The sequence below is a fragment of the Vicia villosa genome, linkage group LG1, assembly GCF_029867415.1.
Source record: "Vicia villosa cultivar HV-30 ecotype Madison, WI linkage group LG1, Vvil1.0, whole genome shotgun sequence".
In the NCBI taxonomy this organism is placed as follows: domain Eukaryota; kingdom Viridiplantae; phylum Streptophyta; class Magnoliopsida; order Fabales; family Fabaceae; genus Vicia; species Vicia villosa.
Window position 1 is genome coordinate 214059047 of NC_081180.1, and position 22965 is coordinate 214082011.

The 22965-nt window shown below is 38.7% G+C and overlaps 2 protein-coding genes across 2 annotated transcripts; both read left to right on the forward strand.

The window, feature by feature from the left end:
* Positions 1 to 17014: 17014 nt before the first annotated feature.
* On the forward strand, positions 17015 to 18919 carry LOC131594613 (uncharacterized). Its single transcript, XM_058866794.1, has 4 exons — positions 17015 to 17320; positions 17402 to 18017; positions 18108 to 18307; positions 18533 to 18919. The coding sequence occupies exons 1-4, from the start codon at positions 17015 to 17017 to the stop codon at positions 18917 to 18919; spliced, it is 1509 nt and encodes a 502-aa protein (XP_058722777.1).
* A 374-nt stretch (positions 18920 to 19293) lies between these two features.
* On the forward strand, positions 19294 to 22479 carry LOC131594621 (uncharacterized). Its single transcript, XM_058866804.1, has one exon. The coding sequence runs from the start codon at positions 19294 to 19296 to the stop codon at positions 22477 to 22479; it is 3186 nt and encodes a 1061-aa protein (XP_058722787.1).
* Positions 22480 to 22965: the final 486 nt, after the last annotated feature.

The window sequence follows — 22965 nt, forward strand, 5'->3', positions numbered from 1 at the left end:
AACACCCCAAATCTACCCGATAATTTATACGGAAAATCAGAGTATTTTAAAATTTTCATACGATGAAATAGGATGTCACATTCGTCATTTAATTCACATACGACGATTACTCCTCCGCATAGATACATAGCACATAAACGAAAGCGGACAGATTATAACATTAATTTATTCCTCAAAAACACCTCATCAAATAAATTACTTCGCAGCAGAATCATCAAACTTCATAAATATTTAAATCAAGTCGTAGCATCTTTGCATGGTAACTTTAAGTTACAAATTAAACCAAAACCAAATACAATTCAGCAATTAAAACAATAATTAAAAACAATCGTTTATCCCCCCGAGTGCTACGTATCAGAGCGACAACCGACTCAACTCACGGCGACTAAATCTTCACTCACTAGCGTCACCTGCACGTTACCAATATAAAGGTAACGGCGAAAACAAGCAAAGGGTGAGATATCAAACAATATAAATAAAGTCATGATAAAAAGTATATTAGGGTTCAAGTCATAATATATATCTCACGTCTCAATTTCAATCACAACCAATTCGATTCAAATCATATAAATCACACGCAACGTCACAACAAAATAAATGAATGAGACACGACAAATGCATCATGCATGTGGTACCCAGGGCTTTAGCCCCCATCGCCAATTGCCAGATAATAGAGGCATCAAACACAGGCATAAGCCTTCGTCGCTGTTTTACCAATCCAGGCCGTCGCTAAAACATGCAAATCATGAGACACTGATGAAATGCAACAAATCACAAACATCGTAAAACAACGTCGCAAAGGCATTCGCCTACATCGCCAAAATATATCAATCATTAATGATAATTACTCGCCACTTTAATTTCCTGCACATCATAAAATTCACAATATTTCAATATGTGCAGTGCGTCACAACATCGCTAAAACGTCGTCAATTTACGGATACCGAATTAATTACAGACTCGCCTAAATTATACTACTCGGTTAATTAATTTCTGCTAGGATTACTAATATTTCCGACTCAGTACCGCTATGTATGAAAGACAGTGCATCAATTTCTCCAACAACCAAACATATCTAACATTAACACATATATTTATATCTTGATATATTGTAAACAACCAAACACTTCTCATATACACACTACGTCATTCCAACATATATGTCGAACAACCAAGCAAACCACAATTATTACTAACTGGTTTTTTTTTTTTTGCTATCTAATGGCCAAATAAAACTATAATGTCATTTTTTTAAACACTGTATGCGGAACCAAACTAGAGCATACCTTTTATTCATTACTAAGATTAAATTTTCTCTTGTTAATTCTACATAGGGGCATTAATTTAGTCCATTAGAAACTGAAGTTGTTTAATTAATAGTACAAAACAAAAATACTGATAGTGAAGAGAATAACTAGTGATTAAATCACATGCTAATTTATAACTAGCTTAGATCAACCTCTATATATATATATATATATATATATATATATATATATATATATATATACATATATATATATTTAGGTACTTGCTTAACTAATATATAGGTAGCAATAACATCACCTGCTACCTTCCTTTTAAATTTGATACTAATCTTATATGAAATAAAATATTAACAATAATCATACTTAGAACCAAAAACTAATGCTATAGAAAAGTGACGTGACAGCAAATAAAATAGCACATAACATGAAATAATCTAAATGCCTGCACTTGGGGTTATGCCCCTCGGCACACTTAAGGTTGACGGTCGTCACCCCAATTAAATGTGGGTTCTTCGTCCGTCCCAAGTGGTCTTTCCGGAATGATTTTTCAATTACAGTTCCCAATTTTATTCCGAACAAAACTCATACAATTTCATAATTAATTTCAGCTTAAATTCCACAAAATCATCACAGAGCTATTAGGATTCACAACACCAGACAACAATTTCACAACAAGGTTTCAACACAGTATCACACAAAGTATATACATATAACAACAACTTCAATCGACACATAGAGACTATAAAATTCCCCAAACCCACATACAATCCATCATGTCCCTATTTATAGAGCAAGAATCCCACCCTTACCTTAGATTTAATGGCCGCTCTAACTCCGATTAAAACTCCAATTTCCGGTTCCGGCTCGTGCTCTTCTTGTATCTTCTTCTTCCAAACCCTAGTGCCTTCATTCTTTTTCCTCTTTCTTCGTACAGCAATATCACAAAACCTAATTCATCCTTTTTTTTATTTATTCCCTTAATCCAATAATAAAAATATTATTACTATTATATCTAATGGGCTTAAACTTCACACCTCCAATTTGCTATTTAACACACAACCTCAAAATTCAACTTAATTGAATATTTCAATACAATAATATTATTCTTAATACTATTTCTCCGACTAACCGACTAAAATCAAATTTTAACTTAATAATTCAAATGCGCCTTTAAAAATCACACTGACAAATCCAACTACTCCGATACATTCTCAAACTTCTTCTAAATCTCATAATTAAATCCTTCAATAATTTAATTAACCAATTAATTAAATTTGGGGCGTTACAACTCTCCCCCACTTAGAATATTTTCGTCCTCGAAAATCTATGCAAGACAACCACTCTCAACGTCACATCCCGCTTCAGCTATGCCACTCTGATCACCCATCTTAATTCACCGTCCTTATCAAAGTTCCTATCAAACTATACGGTTCACACGATTCAACCAAGTTTCAGAATTTCTTTAGCATCCATCACTTTACTCACCATCAAGATAGCAAGATATGTCTATACCATCCAATACAATTCCGTCTACTATTAACAAGAGATTAAGGGTGATCAAGTCCTCAATTTGTCAATAGATATCCGACAATCATAATGGAGTATAACCATCATTACTAACTACAACAGTGTTCCTCTAAACTTATACTTACTAAAAGTACCATACTTCAATAATTTCCAAAATCATCTGAATACGCTATCACCAACGTCTCACAGCTACATACTACTACACATCTTGTGATAATGTCATAACAAAATTCCTTTATGCAATCACCAACACTGCTCATCCTCGAAATCTTATCCTTCGCATTCCCAACAACTTCAACAACTCTTATAATTACTTACTATTAGTCCAAAACAAAATCTACAACAATTCGTCACTCACTCATTGTTCTTGCGTCAATAGCTTACACCATAGCTACTCAAACAACAACTTCTTAGTCCATCAATAAAAATGATCATAATAACTTTCTAAACTCCATCTTATAACAATTATCCTTAACGGTTACTTTCAGAAACATCAGGTATTTGCACCAGACTTACAGATCAACAACTGCAACACTACTCCTCATCTTTTAAGAAGTAAACATCAACAACTGTAACATAACCAAGTAGCACAGCTTCTCCCCCACTTAGTTTCAAACCAACTCCTGCAACAAGAAATCTGAAAACAACAAGTACCGACAGTGTTGTACACACTAGTCGCGTACTAAGGGATAAACAACAATTAGACGACTCTGGCCGGACGGACCGACCTGCTCTGATACCACTAATGTAACACCCCAAATCTACCCGATAATTTATACTGAAAATCAGAGTATTGTAAAATTTTCATACGATGAAATAGGATGTCACATTCGTCATTTAATTCACATATGACAATTACTCCTCCGCATAGATACATAGCACATAAACGAAAGCGGACAGATTATAACATTAATTTAATCCTCAAAAACACCTCATCAAATAAATTACTTCGCAGCAGAATCATCAAACTTCATAAACATTTAAATCAAGTCGTAGCATCTTTGCATGGTAACTTTAAGTTATAAATTAAACCAAAAACATACAAGATTCAGCAATTAAAACAATAATTAAAAAAAATCGTTTATCCCTGTAGCGGGGAAAATCTGATATCGAAGCCATAGGATTGACTCGAATCAATATTTCAGTGAAAGTCGCCACTACGCTTTTATTATTTCCAAAGGAAAAGGGAAAAGAACGAAAAAAACCAAAGTTTGTTTTTTAAAACAAAAAGAAGAGATCTTAGGTACGGGTGTTATTTATACAAGGGGAAGGTTTTAAGCACCCCTCATCTGTGGTACTCCACAGGAACCTTTTTGAAAATCTGTGTCGTGTGTGCTAAAAACGGTTTGTTTTATTTTTAAAATAAGCTCGGCAAAGCGTTAAGCTTTGTGCCTACATACCTCCTCGGTGCAATAGAGAAGTCAGAGCTAATGTAGTTCCGCTTAAAGGGAAAACATTTTTAAAACGAATAAACACTTTATCGTCGTTGGAGAGAAATACTCAGCCATTGATCTTGAGCATGAGAACAAACGAGTTCTTTGCATCGCTAATGAAAGAAGGGCTCCAACTCGGATAAAATCGACGAGTATGCCACTAGCTCCCTCACGCGGAAAAGATCTCATGATATCAATCAATTTCAAAATCGTGGGGTATAACCACTCGTTTCGAAAATTAACAGTGTCTAAACTTTTAAAGAAAAAGAGGAAAAGGCCACTAAGGGCAAAAGATATTTTTTAAGAAAAAGGCTTTGAAAAGGTTTGCAAACATAAGAAGGTTTTTGAAAAAGGGAGAAGATTTTGAAAATTTAAGAATGGGAGGAGATGAAGAGGCTATCCTATTGCGTAAAACAAAAGCTAAGGAAAGAAACGGTCTAACCGAAATAAGAAGCCAACACATGACATTATGAGTCAAGGTAGATTTCCCATCCTTTGGACTTATCAATACCAAACCAAAACATTACCACTTGGGGATCCTGATGAATTTATTATCTTAGCACCACTTTGCATTAAGCACATTAAAAGTTCTGACGAAAATCGGGCAGAGTAACGGCTGTTTTCGGGTAAAATCCTTATATCAATGCCTTGGAATTAACCATCAAGGGCTTTCAAGGAAATACCTGCATACATAAACAGACAACAATCCAATGCCAGACAGACAGAATAACAACAGAGTAACAACAGAATAAGGGTCCAGAGGTGCTAGGTCCATAAGTTCAAATCTCCATAATGCTCGGGATAGTAACCAATAGTCCAAAAGAGAGCCTTAGGTGTTTTTTAGATTTTTGTTGTTTATTAGTGTTTTAGCATAAAAGTAAAGTATGGTCCAAGTGGACAAAAGAAAAATAGCGGAAGCATAAACATAGCGTCCAAATGGACAAAGAGAAAATAGCGGAATGTAAATATGATGAAATGATAAAATAAAGCGATAAAGCGAGAAATATAAAGAGCAATATAATAAAGTGCGGAAATTAAAGTCAATTATTAGATGTTAAAGATAACCATCTTGAAACTTGTCAAGTATGTTATCAAAGTTAGTAATGAAGATCGATGGTGAGTGAAGGATGTACTCGGATTTAAATTCAATAGAAATTTATCAGAAGCTTGATAAAATCATATCGACTACACGATAAACCTCCATAAGTCTTAAATCAACCGCATACAATTCTCTTCCATATTTGATCTTTTTGATTCGGGACACGAAATATTGCGCTATGTTAAGCAGATCGCCAAGTGATTTATGTAGAAATCACCCTACAACGAGGCCGGTCAAAACTTTATGTGCTAATGCATGCGAGAAGAACGATATGTAGATCGTTTTCCGAAAGCAATACCGCACGAAAAGAAAAATGGTGAGTGATCTAGTCTTTACCAAGAATCCATAAGACTCCTCAAGGTATTAAGACTTTCATCGATCAAAATAAAGAGAAGTAAAAGATGGAACCACATTAAAAGCTCCTTTCATCCATAATTTCAATCACATAATTTTGCGAATTTGGATTCTCATCCTATCGACGCCCTAAGTCCATTGAAATTAGAGAGAAATTAGGCCTCTAACTTGTGATTCAAAGAAAATAACAAAAGAAAGGAGTAGAAGATGAGTTAGAACCAAAAACAAGTCAAAAACCACAAAAATTAGCATTCTGCCCAGTGTAAATCGATTTGCACAGAGTGTAAATCGATTTGCATAACTCTGTTTTCAAAATCTGCGCAGTTTTCAGTTGTGTAAATCGATTTGCACCAGATGTAAATCGATTTGCACAACACAGTTTTCAAAAAAACAGCAAATAAAGAGAAGAAAACTTGTTTAAACATAAAACCAAACACCTTGTGATCTTGGATCAATTTGTGCACGAAAATGTATCAAGTAAGCAAGCAAATCTCATCAATATAGCACCAAAGGTGCATCAAGCATAAACAACAATGGATCACATCTTGAATTATGGAATGGATCTAGAATTTTACCAAATCTTTCACAAACTTTGAATCTTCTTCAAGAACACACAACCACAAGCCTTGATCTCTCACAATTGATGAAGAAAAGTAGTGTTTATGTTGAGGTTTAGCTCTAAATTAGTGAGGTTCAAGATGTGACTCACTAATTTGTGTGGAAGAAAAAGAGCTTTGAGTGAGGGGTTTGGAAGAGGTGAGGAGAGAAAGAGCAAGAGTTTTCTTGGCTATCAAAGCTTCAAGAAATGAATTTGCAATAAGTTTTTTGGCTATCAAAGCTTGAAAAATGAAGAGGGGAGTGCCTCAATTTATAGCAATTAGGCTTGGGAAATTTTGTGGCTTGGAGTTAGGATTGGAAAATAGAATTAGGCTTGGGGAAACGATTTGGAGCCAAAAATGAAATCCAATGGTCTTGATGCAATCACATGAGGGTTTATGATTAAATGATGTAGAGAATCAAATGTAAGAACTAAGTCATGCTTCCCATGCTTGCACATGATGTCAACACTTTCAAAAGCTGAAATTTGCCTTCATTTTTCCAAATTCGCACTGGTGCAATCGATTTGCACCTTATGCAAATCTATTTACATTGCTGAAAAAGGCAAAATCTGGGGCAAAAACAGTTATGCAAATCGATTGCTGTCTAATGCAAATCGACTTGCACTGATGGCAGAAGTAAATCTGGTGCAGAATCAGTTGTGTAAATCGATTTACACCTTATGCAAATCGATTTGCATAGTGAAAATGTTGAAAAATGCTCCTTTTGATGGATGTTTTGACTTGATACCTACAAAACACAAACACACAAAAGCACAAGGCAATATTTTTGGTATTTTGGTTAGTAGAACAATATATACAAGACTAAAACATGGGTGCTCGATGATTCCCTTGCAGATGGATTGAGCACAACATCACTGGTAGAACTCTAAGTTAAAATTTCTTGATTGATGATTGGTATGCAAATGATGTGTGATCTTAGGGTCAAAAATTGGGGTATGACAGATGCCCCTATTTAAGTTTCTTCGATTCGGAGATACGATGATTGGAAATCTTCGTTTTGACGAAATCAAAGAGACTTAAATATATAAAACACAATTTTTGAACCTAAGATGCTATGCAATGTTTAATGAATGTATATGATGAGAATAAAACGCGACAACACTGGGGAGTAAAAGGAACTCCACTGGGGAAAACAAATGTCTTGCTGGCACAACTCCACTGGGGAAGGCCAGGCTTTGTTGGAGAGACAAAACTTTGGTGGGAAAAGAAACTTCTCTGGAGAAAACATTTCGCACCAGAGAGGTTAAAGCAATCACCTTTTGCTGGAGATGAGAAAAGGTGCATCCTATTTCACTAGGGATGAGAAGATATGCATCCTGAATCAGAATGCCATTCTTCCGTTAACGGAAAATATACCATCGTACCACTGATGATATGAAGAGATGTACCGCCGTACCACTGACGATAACACATTCCAACGTTCCACTGAAGGCATGAGGAGATATACCACCGTACCACTGATGATATAAAAAAGAGATGATTCATCGACGTACCATTGACGATGAAAGAGATGTACCGCCGTACCACTGACGATAACACATACCCACGTTCCACTGAAGGTATGAAGAGATATACCACCGTACCACTGATGATATAAAAAGAGATAATTCATCGACGTACCACTGACGATGAAAGAGATGTACCGCCGTACCACTAACGATAACACATACCAACGTTCCACTGAAGGCATGAAGAGATATACCACCGTACCACTGATGATATAAAAGAGATAATTCATCGACGTACCACTGACGATGAAAGGGATGTACCGCCGTACCACTGACAATAACACATACCAACGTTCCACTGAAGGTATGAAGAGGTATACCACCGTACCACTGATGATATAAAAGAGATAATTCATCGACGTACCACTGAAGATGAAAGGGATGTACCTCCGTACCACTGACGATAACACATACCAACATTCCACTGAAGGTATGAAGAGATATACCACCGTACCACTGATGATATAAAAGAGATAATTCATCGACGTACCACTGACGATGAAAGAGATGTACCGCCGTACCACTAACGATAACACATACCAACGTTCCACTGAAGGCATGAAGAGATATACCACCGTACCACTGATGATATAAAAGAGATAATTCATCGACGTACCACTGAAGATGAAAGGGATGTACCTCCGTACCACTGACGATAACACATACCAACGTTCCACTGAAGGCATGAAGAGATATATCACCGTACCACTGATGATATAAAAGAGATAATTCATCGATGTACCACTGAAGATGAAAGGGATGTACCGCCGTACCACTGACGATAACACATACCAACGTTCCACTGAAGGTATGAAGAGATATACCACCGTACCACTGATGATATAAAAGAGATAATTCATCGACGTACCACTGACGATGAAAGGGATGTACCGCCGTATCACTGACGATAACACATATCAACGTTCCACTGAAGGCATGAAGAGATGCCCCTTTGTACCAATGACGGTGAAGAGAAATCAATAATACTTTCTTCAATGATTTGAGGATGCAAACACAAATGCATAATCTCAATATTCATCGCCCAACAACCAAAATTCAATCCATGACCAAATGGAAAGAAGCTGTCAAAAAGACTGGACTAAGTGAGGGAGGAACTCACTAGTCTTCTGTTCGCAGACATCTGAACAGAATAAATGAAACATATTATCCACCTAGAAACAAATTCAGTGGGGATTTCCAAGGAAAGTGAGCTTTTTCTGCTTAAGACACTCTAAATGAAAGAGCGATCTGTTTGACAGTAAACTTCATGATAGCAAATGCCAATGTATGACTGTTTTTTATGCATGTTATTGATGCATATGATGCCAAAACTTAACACAAGAATTAACTCAAGAGCTGGAGTACGAAAATAACATAATCAAGCATGTCTCAAGCTGAACACCAGAGCAGAAACTGCTATAACAATCTTTTGATGACTTCAGAATAAATGCTGCCCAACACTAGGGAACATCAGAGCTGAGAGAACACAGCAGTTGATTTCTACACCATATTCGAACCAGGCCAAAGGTGCATTGAGTGGAACACATTCTTCTTCTTTTGCACATGAATATTTCAACATATCCATTCCTTGTAATGCACTCATGAATCAAAGTAAAACTTCCTTTTATATATTTCAAAAAAGGATTTTGTTGAGATCAATTTTCTTTTTGTTTCAAAAATTACTATCAACAATAAATGACATTTTGAGAGATATGAAAGAAATAAGATTGCCAATAAAAGGTAAAGGCTCAAACTTTTTAATAGAATGGTAGCCTGCAAAAGGCAAGACCCCATGGATTATTACAAAGTTTGGAAAGTGGTAATTTTATGGAAAAGGTACATTGAAATGTAATGACCCTATCCTCTCTCTCAACTTGGAATTCCTGAGCAAAGGCTTCCGTTGAAATGTGTTGAACTTCTTTATGATAAACAGATAACTACTGATGATCAAGTCTTGTCTGATGTAGTTACTTGCCATGAATCCCTAACTTTTGCCTGGACCGCCCTTTCGGGTTTTCAGTCCACCGGGTATTTTATTCTGTTTATGTCTCTAATTTTTGCCTGGACCGCCCTTTCGGGTTTTCAATCCACCGAGACGCTCTTTTTTGCCTAAGCCGCCCTTTCGGGTTTTCAACTTAGCGAGCTGTTCTTTTATTGTCTTTAGGGGAAGTATTTCTTGACTACATCAGCATTCACGGGACGGGGGAGCTCCTCTCCATCCATAGTTGTAAGAATTAATGCACCGCCAGAGAAGGCTTTCTTAACAACATATGGTCCTTCAAAATTAGGAGTCCACTTGCCCCTTGAATCGGAGGTGAAAGACAAGATCCTTTTGAGCACGAGGTCGCCTTCTCTGAATACACGAGGTCGAACCTTCTTATCAAAAGCTTTCTTCATTCTTTTCTGGTACAACTGACCATGGCATAAAGCCGTCATTCTCTTTTCTTCTATCAAATTCAATTGATCAAACCTGCTCTGACACCACTCGGCCTCAGATAACTTGGTTTCCATTAAAACTCTCAGTGATGGAATCTCAACCTCAATGGGGAGAACTGCTTCCATACCGTAAACCAATGAAAAGGGGGTTGCCCCGGTTGAAGTACGAACAGATGTACGGTATCCATGCAAAGCAAATGGGAGCATCTCATGCCAGTCCTTGTACGTAACAACCATCTTTTGCACAATCTTCTTAATATTCTTATTTGCTGCTTCAACAGCTCCATTCATCTTTGGCCTATAAGGCGAAGAGTTGTGATGTTCAATTTTGAAATTTTCACGCAGTTCTCTCATCATGCTGTTGTTCAGATTCGAGCCATCATCAGTAATGATCTTGCTCGGTACACCATATCTGCAGATGATGTTGTTCTTGATAAATCTGACCACAACTTGCTTTGTCACATTAGCATATGAAGCAGCTTCTACCCACTTGGTAAAGTAATTGATTGCTACCAGGATGAATCGATGTCCGCTTGAAGCCTTGGGTTCAATCATGCCAATCATATCGATACCCCACATAGAGAAAGGCCATGGAGAAGAAATAACATTGAGAAGTGTCGGAGGCACATGAATCTTGTCAGCATACACCTGACACTTGTGACACTTCTTTACAAACTTGTAGCAATCAGATTCCATTGTCAGCCAATAGTAACCTGCTCTAAGCATCTTTTTAGCCATCGAATGTCCATTGGCATGAGTGTTGCACCCCAAAATTTGCCCATTTTATTTATTCCCCAATTGGCCTTCACATTACATTCATGTGCATACCTCTTCTAGGCCATTCATCCATTATATTCATATCATGGTTACTATCCAGAATTGACAAGAAAAGAGCTTTTGGAGAAGAAATTCCTGATCAAAATAAGAGAAGGAGTTGATTTTGAATGTGAAGTGTAGTCACCTTGAAGAAATATTCGTTGAAGATTCTTTGGTTGAAAACTGATTGAGAATGGGATCAGAAACCATTTAATCGGGAAATTCATCTGGAATCGGAAAAATCAGGAAAAGCCGACTTTTGGGGAAAATTCAAGGTCAACTGTCAAATATTGACTTTTGGTGGAAAATCGGTCAAAGAAAGTCAAAGAAATAATAAAAATCAAGAAATATTCAAAATTGCCAAAAATAGAATGGTGGTTAAAATGAGAAATTCCTAAAAGAGAAAGTCTTCATACTTAGAAAATATTTTGGCTCTTTAAAGCATAATGAGCAGTCCACTTCAGCATCAATTTACACGTGGCAAATGGAAGAATTTCAAAACAAGTTCAACACAAAAAATGTTCATCTCATGGTCCTCTACAAATTTGTAGTTGGAAGTTTTTCCATTTGAAGTTTGGATCAAAAGTTATGGAGGTTTGAAGTTGGACATTTTCATTAGAATACAAGTCAAGTTGCAAGGCAAATTTCTGGGCACACGCAAGCAATTCATCAAACACGTGGTGTTCAATATTGGAAGCCAGTTTAAGATCACTACAAGCATTCATCAAGTTCAAAATTGTTATGAATATCTTCTCCTCCATGTTCTCTACACAATGAATCAATAATTGAGTTATTGGGATAAGTATTGGATCCGTTATGAAGCTCCAAAGTAGCACCCTCACACTGATCAGAGTTGGGCATCTGGCTGGGCAGAAATCCAGGTCACGCACCTTCATTTTGTCAAACACTTGGCGTGCCATTTTTAACATTAATTTTAAGGCCCTACAAGTCTCCATATGGATCAAACTTGTTACTAAACCATTCCTTGCCATGTTGTCTTTCAAACAAGTCCAGGGTCACAATTGGTAGGCCAACATTGAGTAAAATAAGAGACTTCAAAGTCATGTGTCCATAAGGTTGAGGTCAGGCATCTTGCTAGGCCAAGGGCTTAAGGCACGCGCGCAGATTTTGAGGGCATGACACAACAGGATCCCAACCATTTTTCCCATACTTGCAACCATTTTTTTTAACTACTCTTTAAAATCATTGTTACTCCCTTCCATGTCCTTTTGAATTTGAACCCGAGTTTATGCTAAGAAAGTGTTCAGGAAGAGAGATAGGCATAAAGTGAGCATCATAGGTGACCCCCAACAACAAAGCATCGAGCCAGAAAATGTTGTAGCATGCATGTGAAATCCATCAGCACTACTCACCTTACTTCATTTTTGTCAAAACCAAAGGCTGCATACATAAAGTGGAAAAAAGGTTACTACGAAATCCATGCACACATAAAGCAACAGAAGACTTGCTCTATATACATAAACTTGTTACTTATGTATTAAATTTACAAAAAAAAGAAATAATCAGCTACAGCCTCACCATCATTTCCCCATACAGCCATGCAATTTTCTCTACACATAAAAAAAAAAAAAGAGTTCACTACAAATATACAATATAACACTTGCATGCTAAGTTTTGTGAACAAGTGCTAAACTACATGAGCCATACCGTAACACTCATACACCCTCTCCATATATAAACCATTCACACCTCACATTTCAAGGGGACTTCACTCTTCTTTTTCCAGTTTCAAAAAACCACGAACCACTCTCTTTCTTTTTTTCAGTTTTCAACTTCATCATTTTCCTCTCCACACTCTCTTCATACTTACCTCATTTCATCTCTTCTCTCTCACCACCTCAACAAACTCAACGTAACCACCACTTTCATCATCAAGCTTTCAACCACATCATCATCTTCACCACTCCACCTTCACATCACTATCATTCTCTCTGCATCCTCCAATCATCAACACGTGCTTCTCGCTGCTGTCATCGGATCCTCACCATCGTCCTCATAGAATCACGAGTGTCGTCGACATCAAGATCTAGAAAGAAGCAGAGTGTTCTTCACCTTTGTATTCCAAGATCCAACAAGTAAGTGATTCTTTGCCTTTGCATTAGAAGCATGTGTAGGCCTGGAACCCGTCATCAGGGATTGGGTTAGGATTTAGACCACCATGTTCTCAAATGTGTGTTGCATCCTATATGAATATTTTGGATCTTGAAGATTGATACCGATTCCTGTGATATGATGCCGGTTTGAATGTGTAACCTGCGTATTTGAATGCCTTGTGTCATGAGGATTACTTTGGTGCTTACTTTGTGTGTTTTAGAGGAGATCTTGGATTTTAGGGTTTCAGAAATGCATTCGTTTTATAAGTTATAGGAAGAATTAGAGAAAACGAGCATCGGATCTGTGCTCAGCGTGAGATTTCGAGTGGAAAGGCATAGGCTTTTTGCGTTTCTGGAAAAGAAGGCGTGGCTCCGCCGTAGTCCCTCACCGGAGAAGACGACCGGAGAGTATCTCCGGCGTCTGATTTTTGAACAATCTTTTCCTTTTTTTTTTTTCTGTTTGCATACGTGGCGCCTTCTTAGTGGATCTTGTTCCCATTATATTGTGGTTTTGGCTTTATTATAATGATTGGTGTGTGTTGTGTTGTGATTGGTTCAGGTCCCACTTTTGTCTTTAGTGACTTAAGTATAACATTGCCCAATTGATATCATAGTTGCATGTCACGTTAATAAACCATAGTGCAAATATTTACATGCTGATAATAAATAAGAGAATAAAGAGAAAATAATGAGGCTTTGGAATGGGTTTGCATGCGGATTGGGCTCAGCACTTTTGTTTTCCACACACCCCTTGATCTGAGCCCACAACGCCAATGACTAGGATGTAGTTTAATTTGTTTTTTACTAACGCACCCCTATACTAGACAGATTTTAGTCTTATTTCATTTTATTTTCTTTCTAACTTTTGATTCATAAACCAGTTTTAATTCAAATAAAAAATGAACAAAAATATGTTTTAGATAGAATCACATGTGTAAATAATTGTAGTATTTTTTCTAGATTTTTAGAAATTTTTTTCCTATTTTTAATAAATCCTTTCTTTCAACATGGTCATTGTGTTTTTAAGTTTGATCGGTTTTGCAAATTGATTTTGTTTAATACCTTAGGAGTAGAATTTAATTGCCATTTTTTGTGTGATATCAGTAGACTCATATACCATATGGTGTGAAAAAGATAAAAGTCTAATTCTATGTTTTGGTTAGGTTCTCATTAGATTTTCTATACCCAATTTATGTATGTTCCTAAACGGATAACCATGTGAATTTGACCTGTAATTTGCTTTGCCTTTATGCAATTGACTTAGTTTCTTTTTGTACATATAAGTAGGGATGTTTAGAGGTCCTAAGACCTGGAGTTGAATTTTTCAAGTCATGTTTTCTTATTTTACTTGAATCTTCCTTTCTTACTTGTAAATAACTCACCTTTGGTTAACGATTGCGCCATAACTTGTCTAAATGACCTATAATTTTGTATGAGACTTTGTGACTTGATTCCATGATTGTTTAGACACCTATTAGAGGTCATTGGCTACTGACTTCTACCATGAAAATACATCTTCCTAACTCCACTCCTAATTTGAATTCTATTAACTAGTTTTGACCTAATTTTGTATAGTTTTGTTAGAACTTTGTTTGTTTCAAGTTAATTGACTAACATAGATTGGTATAAGGCCTTGGACCTATAAATGAACTAATAGCTACTGACTTTAAACTTTGTCCATGTTTTTATTTGCTTTTTGCTTGGATTAATGGATGTTTGTTCGCTAATTGTTAAGTGACGATTTATGCGATACTTTGGTAACTCTTTGTGAATATTTTCGTGTGATGTCATGATGCTTTTGTGTTTGATTTAGGACACTTATTTCCTTGGTTTGCTACTGCCCTAGGGCTCTCTTCTCATCTTGTTGGAGTTGTAACTCCATTCTTTTGCCATGTTCCCTTAGACTCTTCCTTCTTTGTTAAGAGGAATTGAGATAGGTTAGGGTAGTTATCCTTGACCTTAGGGCCACTTGTAGAATAGAACGACTTAGATTAGAGAATAGGTTAGTTCCCCTTTGTTCATTCTTTTTTCTTTTTCAACTTTAAAACACTAATAAATAAAGATGCGAATCACATTAAGAAAGTGATAGAGAAATGAGTGGGATTCATTCCCTAATCTGTTTCTCAATCACTTAGTGGCATAGAAATGAGTGGGATTCATTCCCTAATCTGTTTCTCGGTCACTACTTAATGGGAGAGAAATGAGTGGGATTCATTCCCTAATCTGTTTCTCAAACATTAATTAATGGGATAGAAATGAGTGGGATTCATTCCCTAATCTGTTTCTTGAACATTATATAATGGGATAGAAGTGAGTGGGATTCATTCCCTAATCTGCTTCTCGATCATTATACATTTTATGTGATTCTAATCGCAAAGTAAATTCCCTTAAAAAACACTCAACCAAAAACATTTAAAACACTTAATAAAGGCTCAAATTAAAACAAAGTGACGAAGTGGTGCGAAACCTTGTATTGGGTTTTGTTCATCATGTAGTTACATAAAAAACACAAACCCAAGTTCACTCTTTTGCCTTGTTAGGCGCTTAAGAACAAGTTAAGTCCTTTCCAAAACTAGGCGTATAAGTCTCCAAAGGTCGAGCATCGTGGATTGTGACCTTAACCGCTGTTCAACTAAAAAACACAAAACAAATGGAAACTATGGAGCCGAACTACGGTAGCTCTGATTCCTTTTAAGGGATACGTAGGCATTGGGTCGCGGGGCCTAAGCGAGCACACTTGTAAATAATTCCTTCTTTTCCCCGTTTTTCTTTTGCATTCATTCGCATCTAGGTTTAGACATAGATATACACCCTTTAGATAGAAACAAACATAGGTGGATACCATCGAGTACGATGGGCGCGAGGGGTGCTAACACCTTCCCCTTGCGTAACCGACTCCCGTGCCCTGTTCTCTGGTCGAAAGACCTTGTCCTTGTTTCGAGTTAGGTTTTCTGATATTCCTTTCCCGCGATGGGATGAATATATTAGTGGCGACTCTGATTCCATTTTTCGCGGTAGCGACAGCTGGCGACTCTGCTGGGGACGTTGCTAGACCTGTGCTGGTCCGTTCTTAGCGAGTCGATCCTAGCCTTTGTTTGTTTGTTTGTTTATTGGGTGTTTCTTTCTTTGTTTGCTTATATGTTTACATGTTGTATATATGCTTACACATCATGTTTATTTTCCGCTTGCATATCATGCATCTGGACTATATTATGGGTCCCCGTGGGGACCACATATTTTTCTGCTTTGTTTTGCAGGTTGGGTGGGATGTTTTATGAGGTAAAAGGCCCAATACCCAGGCCAGAGTTGACACATAGGATACCTAGGATAGAGTGGATAGTCATGACGCCAACAGAATGTCAGGTTCTGTTGATTGCGAGCATGAGACCCACGACCAGTCGAGACTCGAATGGGATACCGTTGTTGGCATGTATTTGCAACAATGATGGTGTTTCAGGAGAGTTGCTAATGCTGGAGACCTTTTGACCTACCTTGACCTAGATTCACCTGTGAGTGGGGTGGGATATTCATGACAGGTACCGTTGGTGACTGTTCTATTATGTTGGTGACTATGGTTCTTATGGGTTTGTGTTATCTATGCCGGATTTTTGATCCTGCAACATCCAATCCTGTTCAGAAGAAACATACACTTCTCCTATATGGGGAGGATCTTTCATTGCATCATAATCATCATAGCATGTTTAATTTCAAAAAAAAAAAGAAGAAAAAAAAAAGAAAAAAGGAAAAAAGAAGAAAGAAAAAAAAGAGAAGAGAAAAGAGATTAACATTCATATGCATGCCATTTTTCAGGTATCCAAAGTCAACACTTCTCATCAAGAATGGCTAACATTGTGACCGTCAACAAAAAGACTACGAAGCATACCTTCTCTTGCAGTTTCTACCGTGAGGATATAACACCTTTGGTTCGATTGAGCACCCGAGTTACTGGGCAAAATTTGGATGAATTCAGAAAGACTTATGGCCACATTCTGCTTATGTTAACTACTCGTATTGTTGAGTGGGGTCTCTACACTCTTCTTCAGTTTTATGATTCTGAGCTGCGCTGCTTTACCTTTCAAGATTACCAACTAGCCCCTACCCTCGAAGAGTATGCACACATTCTTCAAATCAAAGTTCAACATAAGGTTCCTTTTGTGTGTGCACCTGAGAAGCCCAAAATGGATCGCATTGCTGATGCTCTTTATTTGAGCATGAAGGACGTTAAGGATAACTGGAAGCCTAATGGTGGGACCCATGGATTCTATGTGAAATTTCTGATGAGGGAAGCTGAAACCCTTGCTGATAAGGAAAAGTGGAAAGAATTCAATGCTCTCCTGGCCGTCATGATCTATGGATTAGTGATGTTCCCGAATATTCCAAATTTTGTTGATCTCACTGCCATTTGTCTCTTCCTGGATCAGAATCATGTACCCACTCTGTTGGCCGACACTTATTATGCCATCCATTCTAGGTATGGGAAAAAAGGATCAGTTCGGGGTTGTTTGCCAATACTGTACGAATGGTTTTCTTCACATTTGCCTAAAAGCGGAGCATTTGTCACTACAAGAGATTCACAGAAGTGGCCCCAAAGGATTATGGGACTTACTGCAAATGATATTGTTTGGTATCACCTCCGAACAGATATCGAGCAAGTTATAACCAGATGTGGCAGTTTTGGCAATGTTCCTCTCATAGGGACAAAAGGAGTTATCAACTATAATCCGAAGCTAGCACTGCGCCAGTTGGGTTTTGTACTGAAGGACAAGCCTTTGGATAAGGAGATATTTGAGTCCGTTTGTTTTGAAAAAGGAACCGATCCAGAAAGTTTGGAGAAAGTAAGGAGTGCGTGGAACAAAATTCATACAGAAGACTGAACTACCTTGGGGGGAAAGAATGCTATTGCTAAGAAAGCTTATACTGAATGGGTTGAAGAAAGAGTTAAGGAGCGCCTGCTACCTTTCCCGAAGGTTAGCCCTCTATATGAACAACCACCTGAGATTTTAACTGCCACTGTACCAGCTGAGGATTACAACCAAGTACATGTGGAGAATATCAGGTTGCGAGAAAAAGGGGAAGACGCTAAAATAAAGTACTTCTTGGTGGATCAGAAAAGGGCTGAATTAGCACATGAGGTTAAAATGTTGAAAGGAGGATCTTCCAGAGTTCAAAAAAGGGCTAGAACTGAAAAGGGTGAAAGAGCTACCACTGTTCGTATTGAGGACCATCAAATGGTTATCGAAGAGGCGGTGAAGAAAGCAGAAGAAAAACTCAAGCGAGAGTACAGAGAAGATTTAAGGGCTCACAAGCTCAGAGTAGAGAAAGAGGCTAGGGCCGAAGTAAAGAGTTTGAAAAAGAAGCTTGAAGAGGAAACCACCCAAAGGGTAGCAATCGAGAAGAAGCTTGAAGAGGAAATTACTCAAAGGATAGCCGTGGAGACACAACTTAAAGGTAGTCATCTCCGTTCCGCTCGACTAACAGAAGAGAATGCAAAACTCAGAAACCAGATAGCAGAAATGGAAAGTACATCTAAAAAGAATACCCTCCCCGATTGCAAAGGATGTGAGAGCTTGGTGGCCCACTGTGATATGTTAGATGGGCAGTTGTTTCGCAAAGATGTGGTGATTCAAAGTTTTGTCAAAGGAACAGATCGAGAAGTGACCAAGAAGATGTTTGATGAAACTAAGAAGTGGAGCGACGAGCACTTTAAACAAGGAGGACCTTTGTTTTACACCAAGATGGATTAGTGTTTGAGCTTGTATTTCATGACCACCACCAGGCTTGTTGGATGGGGTCCTTTGTCTTTTCTGTTGTTTGAACTATCTTGTCAATGTATGGGTATGCCCAAACTCAAAAAGAGATTATTAATGAAATTTGAGTCTTTTGTTTCCTCTTGATGCTTATCTTTTGTCACATTGTTAGACATTCTTGATTAATATTAAATATTTTGGATACTCTGAAAATGGCACCTCACATCATATGCACACATGCACCTCATGCACATCATGCACAAACAGGTACATCAGATGGTGTTCTTATCTGACTGATCAGATTTTCTCTTTCAGCAATTGCACCTCCGCCTACACATCGCTACTACACAAGGGCTAATCACTCACTGCAAATGGATCAGTTAAGGGACGATCTTATCCAGATGAGAACTCAGGTTACTGCTCAGATGGCTCAGTTCATGGAAGTCATGCAAAACATGGCTGATCGCCAAGAAGAACTCAGAATCAGGATGGACACAGTTGCTCAGGTTGTTGCGGACCCCCCGCAAAGAAATCGTGCTGATATTCGTGTCAATGGTGAACCTGTGATCGGAGGACCTGGTGTAATCCCTTCTGTTGCTAATCAAGGTAATCCCCGTGGGCCTCCCCAGCCTACCCTTGAAGGACAGACCACACAACAAATCAGAAGGGCTGCTGCTATCCCCGTGTTGGAAGAGGACCGACACGAGGATTTGTTTCCTGAAAGTGAATGGGGATTCCCACAGGATGCTGGAAGGATGTTTAGAGGTCTGGAGGAAAGGATGAGGGCAATGGAAGGCCAAGGATTGGGTATGGATATCAATGACTTGGGTTTAGTTCCTGGCGTCCATGTGCCACCGAAATTCAAGGTACCCGACTTCGAGAAATACAAGGGGAACACTTGTCCTAAGACACATGTCCGAGCTTACTATCGCAAAATGCATGTGTACTCTGAAGATGAAGGATTGTTGATGCACTTCTTCCAAGATAGCCTGACTGGGGCATCCTTGGAATGGTATATGAGATTGGAGAGAGCTAATATCCGAAGTTGGAGGGACCTGGTTGATGCTTTCATAAAGCAGTATCAGTATAATGTTGACATGGCACCAAATCGCACTCAGTTACAGAATCTATCCCAGAAAGCTAATGAGTCCTTCAAAGAATATGCACAGAAATGGCGTGAGTTGGCAGCTAGAGTCCAGCCACCTATGTTGGAAAGAGAAATGATGGATTTGTTCACCAACACTCTGGAGGGCCAATACTACTCCGCCTGCTCTGCATCCTCAAGTTTTGCCGAGTTGGTCATGATTGGTGAGCGAATTGAAAGTGGAATTAAGGCTGGTAGAATACAGAATCCAAGTGCTGCTAGTTCCTCTTCTGGGGCAGGAGGGAAGAAGCCATATAACGGATTCGCTAAGAAGAGAGAGGGTGAAACGAGTGCTGCTTACTATGGTAAAGGTAAAGGCCATGTTTATCAACAGGTAGCCGCTGTGACCATACCGAGTTCTCCTCTTCAACAACCACCGCAACAGCAGAGGCATCCCCCACGTCAGTATCAGCAAAAGTCGATACCACCAAGAATTTATGATCCCATACCTATGACATATGCACAATTACTCGCTCATCTCTTACATGGGGACCTGGTGCAACTTCGTACCATGGGCCCTCCACCTTCTAAGCTTCCTCCTAACTATGACGCTAATGCCCACTGTGAGTTTCATTCTGGGGCTGCTGGTCATGATATTGAACATTGCATAGGATTCATGCATAAAGTACAGGATCTGCTTGATTCAAAAGCTATTGAATTCACCCCTACTCAAGGACCTAACGTTGTACAGAACCCTATGCCTTCCCATGGAACTCACGCCGCAAATGCCATCGATATTGTTGAAGACATTTACTTGGTCAAGGATGTTATCGAATTGGGATCGTTGTTGCCATTATTGAAGAAGGAATTATTGAGGATGAGACTATACGCTGGTTGTGGAGAATTCTGTACTGATTGTATGGTCACCTCCTCAGTTTGTGACAAGGTGAAAGATGGGATTCAACAGTTGATAGATAGTGGGTATCTACAGTTTGAGCACGTGCGACATCCAAAGTCAGTCAAGAATGAAATCAATGTGCTATCCATTCCGTACACTCCTACTAAGATCCCGATTCCTGCCAGAGCGCCGCCTTTGGTCATCACGTTGCCTGGTCCCATCCCATATACTACTGAGAAAGCAATCCCATGGAATTATGGCGGAGACGTTTTCTACCAAGGGGCCAAGTATGAGATTAAAGCACCGGTTGAGAAAGAAGATGTTGATAATGTTGTTGGCATTGGAAGAATGACAAGAAGTGGTCGTATTTTCAATCCTCCCCAGAATACTCGCGATGACGATGCAGAAGCTCTAGCTCAAGCAAAAGGGAAAAGAGTGGTAGAAGATACGGTGGATCCGGGGCAAAGCTCTAACTCTGAAGACACTGTGGCCAAAGAGATGGAAGAGTTCCTAAAGATCATCAAGAAAAGTGAGTATAAAGTGGTTGACCAACTGAGTCAAACTCAATCAAAGATTTCGATCTTGCAGTTGCTCTTGTGTTCGGAGACACATCGAAACGCTTTGTTGAGACTTTTAAGTACTGCTTTCGTCCCTCTAGAGATCTCCGTGAATCAACTTGAAGGAGTGGTGTCAAACATCAATGCTGGTAATGGATTGGGATTCACTGATGCAGACTTGCCCTCCGAAGGTAGAAATCACAATAGAGCTTTGCGTATATCAGTGGAATGTAAAGGGACTATGTTATCTCGTGTTCTCGTGGATAATGGATCTTCTCTGAATGTATTACCGAAGTCGTCTTTGATGAGGCTGGATTACTCTGGTGTCGAGATAAGGCCGAGTGAATTGACAGTGAGAGCCTTTGATGGGTCAAAGAGATCAGTATTTGGGGAGGTTGACTTGCCAATAATGATAGGCCCTCAGCTTTTCACTATTACCTTCTTTGTGATGGACATCCACCCGTCTTACAGTTGTCTCCTGGGACGTCCATGGATCCATGCTGCTGGGGCCGTGACTTCCACATTGCATCAGAAACTCAAATTCGCGACTCAAGGAAAGATAGTCACAATATGTGGGGAGGAAGAACACGTGGTAAGCCATCTTGCGTCCTTCAGGTATATTGATGTGGAAGGAGAGGTCCACGAGACGCCTTGCCAAGCCTTTGAGGCTGTCCAGACTATCAAGATCCCTTATGTTGACAATAAGAAGTTGGAGGCTCCCATGTCTTCACTAAAGAAAGCTAAAGCCGTGGTTGAATCTGGACATCCCGAAGGATGGGGCCGAGTCTTGGATCTACCAATCAAGCAGGATAAATGTGGGATTGGATATCAGTTGGGTCAGAGTTCATCTGATGAGGCCTCCAAGAAGCCCGGAACCTTCGTTCCGATCAAGTTCTCTAGTGCTGGCATCGTCAAGGATCATATTTGCGCTGCTGATGATGATATGGATAGTGATTATGACATTGAAGAATGGATCAAGGTGTGTCCCGGGACAGAAGCTGCTCAACTGGTCATCTGAAGACATCATCTCAATTGCTCTTGATCAAAAGTAATACTGTTTGTTTTTGTTTATCATGCAATAATTCATGTGTTCTGCCCAAGACACAGTGAACATATGTAGGGCCTCATTTGTTGTTTTTCAATGTTAAAATCATTAATAAAAGGACGTTTTTGCATTCAAATATTGTGTTCCCTGTCTTTCGTTTTTTTTTTTACTTTTACATTTATAATTAATAAATAAAAAAAATGGCAACGTTTTTTATTCATCATCATCCCTCCATTCTAAAATAAAGCATAAATCATAATCCATGCAGATCCACTTCTCCTCCAGATTCTGTTGGTAACGATCTTGCTATGCCTCGTTATGACTTTGACAATCCTATCTACACCGCTGAAGAAGGGGATGAAGAAGATTGTGAATTGCCTGATGAGTTGGCCAGATTGTTGAAACAAGAAGAGAAAGTGATCGAGCCACATCAAGAGCCTATTGAGACGGTGAATCTTG